The 9397-nt window shown below is 54.2% G+C and overlaps 2 protein-coding genes across 4 annotated transcripts; both read right to left on the bottom strand.

Annotated features, from left to right (window-relative positions):
* Positions 1–311: 311 nt before the first annotated feature.
* H2AX (H2A.X variant histone) lies at positions 312–3464 on the bottom strand. The gene has a single exon (XM_087778297.1). The coding sequence runs from the start codon at positions 1152–1154 to the stop codon at positions 726–728; it is 429 nt and encodes a 142-aa protein (XP_087634423.1). The 5' UTR covers positions 1155–3464; the 3' UTR covers positions 312–725.
* A 153-nt stretch (positions 3465–3617) lies between these two features.
* Positions 3618–9024, bottom strand: DPAGT1 (dolichyl-phosphate N-acetylglucosaminephosphotransferase 1). 3 transcript variants are annotated; one of them, XM_087778270.1, is made up of 9 exons: positions 8754–9024; positions 8530–8650; positions 8232–8445; positions 7540–7686; positions 7323–7407; positions 6679–6867; positions 5948–6035; positions 5428–5583; positions 3618–3968 (listed from the first exon to the last, which is right to left on the bottom strand). In XM_087778270.1, the coding sequence occupies exons 1-9, from the start codon at positions 8906–8908 to the stop codon at positions 3945–3947; spliced, it is 1179 nt and encodes a 392-aa protein (XP_087634396.1). In that variant the 5' UTR covers positions 8909–9024; the 3' UTR covers positions 3618–3944. The 3 variants fall into 3 exon arrangements, with proteins under 3 accessions (XP_087634396.1, XP_009467361.2, XP_087634395.1); XM_009469086.2 differs by having other exon boundaries at positions 3618–4229; XM_087778269.1 differs by lacking the exon at positions 3618–3968 and adding an exon at positions 4239–4807.
* Between the last annotated feature and the right edge of the window lie 373 nt (positions 9025–9397).

Raw genomic sequence — 9397 nt, forward strand, 5'->3', positions numbered from 1 at the left:
AAGGTAAGAAATTAAGTTTGCAGTTATCAGATGCAAATTTGTTGATGGGCCAGTAATAAATTAGGAAGTCGGTGGACAGCCAGGCCCCTTCCCTTTGTATGCTCGTCTACAAGGATTACTCTGAGACAGTCATTCATCTACACTAACTCGTCACCAGGGAGCTGAAGAGGAAGCCCAAATTCGGACTACTGCGCCTTTCTTTATAACCCTTAGCCTTTTACTGTGGCTCCTCCCACTCGCTATTGGGTTGCCATCCTCTCAGCAGGGCTCGTGTTACGGTGCCTCATAGAAACACTGAAATGGCACCTTACTGGGGTCCCGTTTGGGAAATGAAGTGTTGTTTATTCTCTATGCAACGTCCGCTTAATATAACAGACGACAAATACGGTGAGATTACAAGCACCCCAGTGTAAGTATATAAGTCTTTGCAGAGCAGCTCTTGTGTTCACGGTTTCTGACTGGATCGCAGCGGGCCGGTTCTTCCGTTGCCCGCCAGCCTCCTGCGGCCACCCCGCCGCTATGCCCACGGGCCGGGCCGGGCCGGGCCCAGCACCGCCTCCGGGCACGGCGGCGGGACAGAGCCGCGCCTTCCGCGTCCCCGCGTCCGCCCCCCCCGCCCCCCCCCCCCCCCCCCCCCCGCGGATCGCAGCTCTTCCGGTGAGCAATGGGGGTGGCCCTGAAAAGGGCCTTTGTGTGGTGCCGGGGGGGTCGGCCGGCCGGCCGCCCTAGTACTCCTGCGACTGCTGCCCGCTGCCCTTCTTGCCGGCCTTGGCGGGGCCCGCGCTGCCGCCCGTCTTCTTGGGCAGCAGCACGGCCTGGATGTTGGGCAGGACGCCGCCCTGCGCGATGGTGACGCCGCCCAGCAGCTTGTTGAGCTCCTCGTCGTTGCGCACCGCCAGCTGCAGGTGACGGGGGATGATGCGCGTCTTCTTGTTGTCGCGCGCCGCGTTGCCCGCCAGCTCCAGGATCTCGGCCGTCAGGTACTCCAGCACGGCGGCCAGGTACACGGGCGCGCCGGCCCCCACCCGCTCCGCGTAGTGCCCGCGCCGCAGCAGCCGGTGAACGCGCCCGACCGGGAACTGCAGCCCAGCCCGGGACGAGCGAGACTTAGCCTTAGCTCGGGCCTTACCGCCGCTCTTGCCACGGCCAGACATGGCGCCTCGCTACGCTGCGGGCACGGCCCCCCTGTGCTCCGGAGCTCTGCGGCGAAGTGAGGCGGGAGGCCCCGCACCCAGCCCTTTTATAGCCCTCCGCAAAGTAGGGCTCAGCTCGTTGGACAGCGCCACCGCGCCTCGCTATTGGTGCGTCTGTCGGAAGAATCTTTTTGCTGATTGGTCGCCCGTGCGATGCCACCGCGCTTGCCCCGAGTCTATTGGCGGCGGAGACCGGCCAATAAGAAGGCAAGGCGCCAAATTCATACCGTGCTGAGGCGGTTGGTGTGCGGCGGCGGGGCGGGGCGTGAGGGGACGCGGCGCCGTCGCTCGGGCCGCCCCCGCCGGCCGCCGCAGCAGGACTGGCGCGGTGGCGGGCCTGCCTGCTCGTCAGGGAGGGGCCGGGCACGCCGCTGCGGTGGGCATCCGTGGGCTGCGCTCGGGAGGAGCCGACTGTCTTGCAGAAAGCCCCTCGTGCTTCCCATCCACCCGTGGGCAGCCAAAGCAGCTACTGCGCGAGCGCTGATGCTCCTGACAGGAGGCGATAACGCTTCGAGATCGGTTCTGCGTAAGGAGCTTTGACTGTGTTACCGCTTAGGTTACATGCGTGAGGGCTGGTGATGGTAACCCAAAGGGGCGGAGGAGTGACGATAGATAGGGTGCTCCGATGACCGAACTCGCGTGATGCCACCCTGGCTGGGCTGCTCCCAGAGCTTTTCGAGGAGTGGAGTCGGTCCCTGGGCCCAGCCCCTGGTCTCAGCCTGGCTCCCCTCCAGCGTGAGGCAGGGGGGGTCCCGGGATGCCTGCAGACTGAGGAGGATCCCCACCTGTAGGAGTGTTGGGCTTACGGTGGTGTACAGGGGAAGAGCATTCGGGGATGTGTATAACCTACTGTGAGATCCTTTCTAGGGGATTGCGGGAATGAGAGAGATGTATTGCGGCTTGTTTAAGGGAAGTGCCGAAGGTGGGGAAGGAGTCAAAGTGCACTGTGAGGAAAAAACACGGGAACGTGGAAGAAAAAGCAGGGTGAAGAAGGCAGTGGCGTGTGAACGCGTTGCTGATTGGTAGCCTTTATCGCTGCAGTCCATCCTGTCTCACTAAACTCCATTTCTAGTTTTTTTTTTCCAGGGTGAGGGGACTGTCTACCCTGTGTGCATATGTACGTCTGGAGGCCTAAGCGCCAGCAACTGGTGTCAGGCCACAAGTCAAAGGGGCCAGTGTCTATGTGGTACTAGCAAATGCGAGGACTGGAGCATGTGCAGAGCGGGGCCGGGGCTAGGCTGGAATGCCAGCGTGTGTGATCACTAGCAAGCGAGCCACGCTAGCGAGCGAGTAGGATAACAGGCTTTGGAGCCAGGTATCCAGGACCAGATAAGGGAGAGATTGGGGTCGGCAGCTTGCTTACTGGAGTTAGGTCTAAGCCAGCTTACTGGAGAAAGCCAGGTGGCCGTCTGAGAGTTGGCTACTGGAAGGCCATACATCTGGATCAGCTAGCGGAGAGATTAATTTCTCTCTCTCTCTCTCTCTCTGTCTCTCCCCCCCTCTCTAAGTGAGAAGATCGGAGTAAGAGCAAGCAGAGTAGTACTGCGGACCTCGGGTATTCGTATGCCCCGGTGCCAGGAAATCCAGTGGCTAGTTACTGGACAGACTAAGTGTTTAAGGCCAGCTACTGAAGGGATTCATTATGTTTGTGTGTGTGCATGTACGTGTTTATGTTTACATGAATCTACTCTAGTAGCAGACTTCCAAACTGATCGGCTGGAGAGGAGGAAGAGGAGGCGGCCACTTGCACCATTCACGTTCGAGTGCTGTGTGTTAGATTCTGTGTTGATCAGTGTCACCGGACATGCGCATTTTTGCCTACCGGGAATGCATTCCCAGCCTCGCTACTGGATGGACTTGGGTGCGTGGAAGCGCAGCAGCCTTGCATCTATTAAGGTACTGGACTCAGCAACGTCTGCTGTCACCCATCTCAGCGTCCCTGTCTTTGCTGTTGCATTATTTCGCTTTTCGCTCCTGTTAATCTCACGCAGATTCTTTAGCCTGGTACTCCAATGGCCGTTACGTGTTTTTCTGTCAGGTAGGCAGCAATTCTGTGGTGAACTATGGTGCCAGATGCGGCTATATAAATAATAATTTGTATTTGAGGAAAAGGTAATTGCAGCCTGCAGCGTCTTAGTTCCATGTTAATTTAAGGCTTTTACCGATGTCCTCTGTTAGGCAAGGACACAGCGATCCTTACTCTGCTAGCCCGTTCCAGACGTGTCCCATTCCACGAAGGAAGGCAGATGATAAAGGTGCTCGGAAATAAAAGCCCTTCGGTGGGAATGTTCCCGGTAGCTGTGAAAGAGGAGGGAGTCTACTGCAGAAATGATCAGCCCCCTAGTAGGGTAGAAGGCCACAGAGACGTATCGTGTGACCTAGTTTCACTGCGCGTTGATATTCTCGAGGCAAAGCACTGAAGGGAAAAGGGTGTCACGAGTTATTTTATTCTCAGAGTGCTCTGAGTTTTGGGTATGGTTTATAACACGTTACTCTATGTCCATGGACCAAAGACAGGATCGGAGAAGCCAGGAGAGGATTCTGGTTTACTTGTTCTGCTGTACAAAGTCTCACAGAAATTGAAGTTCCCGTCTTCTCTCTCGGGGAACAGCAACGTGGTTGTGAGATGTATAGAGATTTCACCTTTCCCACTTTCCCTAAGTGCTGCGAGTAAACATTTGGGTCATTTACTTCCCCTCTGAAAGGTATTCCCAGTAACAACGATGTCCAAGTAGCAGCGAATCTTTTCTGTCAGCAGAATCGGATAAAAGCCTTCTGTGCCCAAAAAAAAAAAAAAAAAAAAAAAATTACGGTTCAAGACTGGCCCGTGCAGCGTAGTTGCTTGCATTCCGACAGGTGTCCTGAGGTTTTCTCGGAGGGCCGGAGTAAGACCGGTTCAATCATTTGGTCAGCAATTGGAGAAAATTGACCGGCAGGTACGAGACTTTCCCCTGCTTGCTGACAGCACAGTCAGACATCATAAAACAAGCGCACTAGTTGGTACCGGATTGAAAATGCAATCGTGCTGCCCAGGACCTAGGTAAAAATCAGACAGAGAACGGAAATGTTATAGTGTTAAATACTTTACAGGCTGGCAGATTCCTCCTTTCCAGATGGATTTGCTATGCTTTCCAGCATGCCTCGTTTCACTAAACAACAACATTTAGGCTAAATTTTTTAGATGAATAGAAAGAGGAAAGGCAGAATTCTAGCCAAAGTCCTCGGTTCTTTCTCTGAGAATCGCAGCTATCCACGGGGGATTTCTGCATGTGCCTATGCACAGTTACACTGTGAGAATAAGTGGATGAGACGAATGGTTGGGAACATCTCTTTCCTTCTTAAGGCGTCTATATTATAACATAAACCCTATGGTTTGTCACGGAAAATACCTCATGTCAAAGCTGCGATTCGGCATCCTTACAAGAAGGCGCTGCCAAGACTCCTCTGCTGTTACTGGGCTCAAGATCAAGCGGTATGTACTTCCCGTTCTCTCCCATCCCCGATGCCTAAGCCCTGTTTGATCTCCAGGTTGGTTTGTTGGAAGTCCTTCCTCCTGAATGGGAATTTAGCTAAGTGTCTCTTCTCTTTCCTAATAAGAATCTCTTACCTTTGAGCTGAGGATGAAAAAAGAATTTTATTGTGGGCAACTAAGCAATGCGGGCCTTTCCAAAAGCAGTCTTTCTACTACTTTACGCCCGAGAGTTCACATGCTGAACAGAGGTAGCGGCAGTATCTGTGAGGCACGTTATCCTTGCGCTTTAAGTTGCTTCAAAACGCTCCCGGCACTCCGCTCAGATTCCAGATACCACTGAGCTGCGTGCCACACTCATGCAAGTCCGCCAGCCAGAGATAACTCTGGGACTGTGTTATTTGGTATAACTGAAAAACAGGAACGTGGAAAAAGGCTGTATCGGGTCAGAGTGACAAGGCACTCTGCTTTCCTAATGTTTTTCTAGCGTCCAATGATTTGTGCCTCGGGAATCTTCTCAAGCTAACTGTGGGACTTTGTATTTATTAGCTCTCAATGAATGGGGCGGGGTGGGGGAGGAATCTGTTTCCTCCTTGAGCTGTGTAAACCTCCGATTCTCCTCAAGTTTCACAGCTCACGTGACTGCATCTTGCGTGAAGAGCGTGATACTTTACTTCCCCCTTTCCCCTTAAAACTCTTGAGACCAATTTGGATCTGTTTCTATTGCAGAGGACATCCTTCTAGCGGAGGAACCATTTGTCTGACCTGAATGAGTAGCAACAGGAGAGTGAGATTTCGCTCGTGGGTGGGTCCAATCAGCTTTATAACAAAGTTAATAAGCGTCATATTATTGCACTCGGTGTATTCACCATCTTCATCCGTTCCACTCCTCACATCTGCTACGTGCAAGATCTTGGCTGCCTGGAGAAAGAAATATCGCACGCTATTTCACCAGGTACATTTGATGCTCACTGGCTGCTTTTGCTCAAGATCCCTTTTGCTGTACCATCCCTGAAGTCTGGCTCGTGCTCTTACTAAAAAGACGGGACAGGCCTATGATGGTCCTGGGACACCGCTATGTGTGGTTATTCTGAAAGACTGATTATTAACCCAATCGAGTGATCGCGAGGGACGGTGATGGACCAAGCAGAATATTTTCTTCTGGATTTGAGCCAGGAAATAACCAGTGAACCCAAAGGTTCTGCATTCCCTCCCATCCTGTTCCTCTTGCATTTGATCACTGCCTCAAAACGCGTCTGGATTTTGAACGTTTTCCGGATATTACCTTCAGAATGTTTGTTCCCAGGGCAGAGAGGCTCTTAGTTTTGAATTTGGAGTAGCTCATCTCCAACTTCCCCGTATTAGGATTGAGCCTAAAAGAAACATTAAAATTTTAGTCTGCATAGAGCAAGGAGAGAGAGAGATCCCTATGTAAGCAGACTTAGATCCCTAACTGAGTAGTTGAGAAAGAAATCCAGTGGTGGAAAAAGCAGGAATAATCCAATACACTTAACAACAGCTGCCGATACCCAGTCCCTCGGACTGGGCAGAGTCAGAAGGAGATTCCTCCCCACTGCACCCCCAATATGTGGATAAAGCTGTATAGTTTTAAGAATAAAATAGAAGAATCTAATGTCTGCAGAGACAATCGCTGATGTGGCATAGTGCCACCGAAGGCTTGCTACTAGGAAATCTTAGCAGATCCTACTGCAACAGCATTAAAAGTGGCCTGTATCGATTTCTCTTACTCTTGTAGCTGAGAATAATCATATTCTAACATCGTTAAAAATCACTCTTCTGTATCTGGGGTGGGGTGGGGTGGTCAGAAAAGTTAACTTCTTTGAGAAACCTACTGTATGACTCGACCGTAGCTGGCAGAGCGAGCCATCTAACTTTTAACTATAAAACTTACTTTGATGGCTTTTAAAAAGAGTGCCTACTATCACCTTTCTCGGCTGGCGTTGGAGATAAAAGGCACGATTTGTGGTACCGTTATAGGTCACTCAGGTACATTACCTCGGCAGCCGGTGACGGGGACAAGGAATGATGTGGAAGAGTTGAGGCAATGAGTAGAGGAAGTTGAGCACTTGCGGGATGAAAAAAAGCAGCATTGTTTTGCTGAAGTGCCCCAAGATCCCCACCACGGCGAAGGTCATGCCGGCAAAGTAGCAGAAGGTGTCCCCAACAAACGCTCGAGATGGGTACCTGCAATCCACAGGGCAGAAAAGCAAAGCTCTGTCATGATTGCCATTGCTGTGCAAATGACTTTATAACCACTGAATGTATTCCCACATGGCAGGTTAGGGGCCAAGAGGGAACCGCGGCAGATCTACACAGTGAAAACAACTGCAGGTATTTATGCTAAGAACTGCGGGACTGGGACACACAACCTGGCTTGCGGAAAATACGGTATGAAAAAACAGTGAGCGAGACGCATGAGGGAGCATATTCCGCACATTTTGGTGAGCCGGTGTGACCGTAATTGTTCTAATAAAAACAAAAGCTACCAGTGCATCGATGCTTTGTGCTCCTGGTTCTGGCAAGAAGCCTGTCCACGCTCCAGCGTCCCACCTACACGTCGGTAAGTGTTTTTGTTTGAAAAGGGAGAAAGTAAAGGGAAAGGACGTTTCTGAAGAAAATCTGAATGTCCATCCTCTTACCAGTTGTGGTAGAACAGCCCCAGTGTGGTAAAAAAAAAGGGAATCATGAAGTAGAGAGAAAAAATGTGATCCTCTCGATAATCCCCTGTAGAAAAAAGAAAAAAACGCGTTTGTCATAAGACAGGACTGGTTGATAGTAATACCAGATACTGAAATCTAGGATTCTATCTCCCTTTGCTTTTTGCACCCGCAAACATATATATGTTATCTTCCTTACCGTTTAACTCTACAATGTTGAATACAATAATGGAAGCAGCTATGACCAGAGACTGCCCTGCTTCGATTCCATTAATTCCAGCGAGAATGTTGATGGCGTTCGTGCAGAACACTGCTAGCATGCCCATGTAGACGTAGTACAGGATACCTGCAGATCAGAGCGAGCCAAGTGCTTTAGCATTCATAGGCGAAGCGGGCCCTGGTCCGATTCACCGAAGCTCTCGCTTCCTGCTTTGTACATCGACCCATCACCTAGCGATCTCGGCGAGCTTTGGTATCGCTAGCTTACTAATAAATCACTCCCTCCCCTGCGAAATCAGCCGTCACGTGTACACGTACGTACAATACGGCGACTGCAGCGAGCCGTTGCGACACGGTGGCAGACTGCAGCACTCTGTTTCCGTCCTTCGGTCGTTCTGGTGTTGGCAGCCGAGCGCCGCATGTGCCTGGCGCTCGGCTGTATCGCCAGAATCCTGGAAAAATGACTGGTGCCTATCTATGCACGGCTGAATGCATGCCGGGTTTCTGGATGTTCTTTCCAGCCTAATATTTAGCGGGTGGAGTTGCGCCCTCTCACTGGTTACTTGAGCAAGTCCTTCGTGTGTTCCCTCTGCAGCACAGAGTGCCGTCGGGTGACCCCTTCCACCGATCTCTCGCCACTTGGATGCCGGCTTCTGGCGATTCATAACTTACCCAGGTCCAAGTGCATGCCCAGAAGCACCCGGAAGGGCTTAGGCACCACAATGGTCGTGTTCCCAAAGCTGGTGAAGTAAACCATGAGCAGCGGGAGGGAAGCCATGGTAGGAAGAAGGAGCTTGTGGCGCCAGCGCAGGTTCAGAACGTCATCCGCAAAGCCCAGGAAAATCATGCAGCAGATGGCGAGGAGCGAGCCGATGAGCTCCACGAACTGCAGGACAGGGAACAGGACGTCGATTACCGGTGGCCGTTCCCTGCCCGTGCCTGCGCGCCCCCAGCGCCAGGCCAGCCTCACCTCGTCGTGAGGAAAGGCCACGCACTGCTCCTCCACGAAGCACCTCAGGAAGGGCACGGGGATGAAGCAGAAGAGGATGATCAGGAACACGGCCCCGCTGATCACGCCTTGTGCTTCGGGACTGAAAGGCAGGTAAGGCGGGGAGTCAGCCCGGCCGATCCCGGCCCCGGGGCCGGCCCGGCCCGGCCCTGCGGCGCACGGTTCGGCGGGGCAGCGCTACTCACACGGGTCGCCGTGAGGCCTTGTTGAGGTCTTCGCCGAAGAGCCGCGCGGCGAGGAAGTGGTCCTTGAAGGCCGGGATCAGCGTGAGCGTGGCCGCGAAGCCTAGCAGCGACCCGCCGAGGTTGATGAGGAGGGGCACGGCGGGCCAGGCCGCCATGGCCACGGCGGGCGCTGCCCCTGCCAAGGGCACAGAGCGGGGCCGGGCGCGGAGCACCGCCCGCCAGCGCCTCCCGCCGCCTGTTTCCAGCCGGACGCCAGAGAGGAGGCGCCGGATGCGCGACCCCCCCCCCCGCCCCCGCCCCCGGCCTGTCAGGAGGGGAGCGCCATCTTTGGCCCTGGCGTGAGCCGCCTGCTGGCGCGGGGCGCCGCTCGGACGCCGGCCGGCACCGGGGCCGGTAGCACCTTCGGCTGCGCTGAGGGCGCGTGTAAGCGCCGGTGCCCGGCGCTGGAGTCTGCGTGGATCTGCGCCTGCCCCACGAAGCCAAGCACTCCGCGCGGGAAGCGGCGCTCGCCCTGCCCTGGGGGCCGCCCTGCCCTGGGGGCCGCCCCGCCCGCAACCGCCATGGCCGCCTCGGCGCCCCTCCAGCGGCGCGCCGGCGCCGTTCCGCCCGCAGGCACGTCACTTCCCCCCCCCCGCGGGGAGCGG

This window comes from Nipponia nippon, unplaced genomic scaffold (genome assembly GCF_047370975.1).
Source record: "Nipponia nippon isolate SJK-2023a ecotype South Korea unplaced genomic scaffold, ASM4737097v1 scaffold_43, whole genome shotgun sequence".
Taxonomy (NCBI): domain Eukaryota; kingdom Metazoa; phylum Chordata; class Aves; order Pelecaniformes; family Threskiornithidae; genus Nipponia; species Nipponia nippon.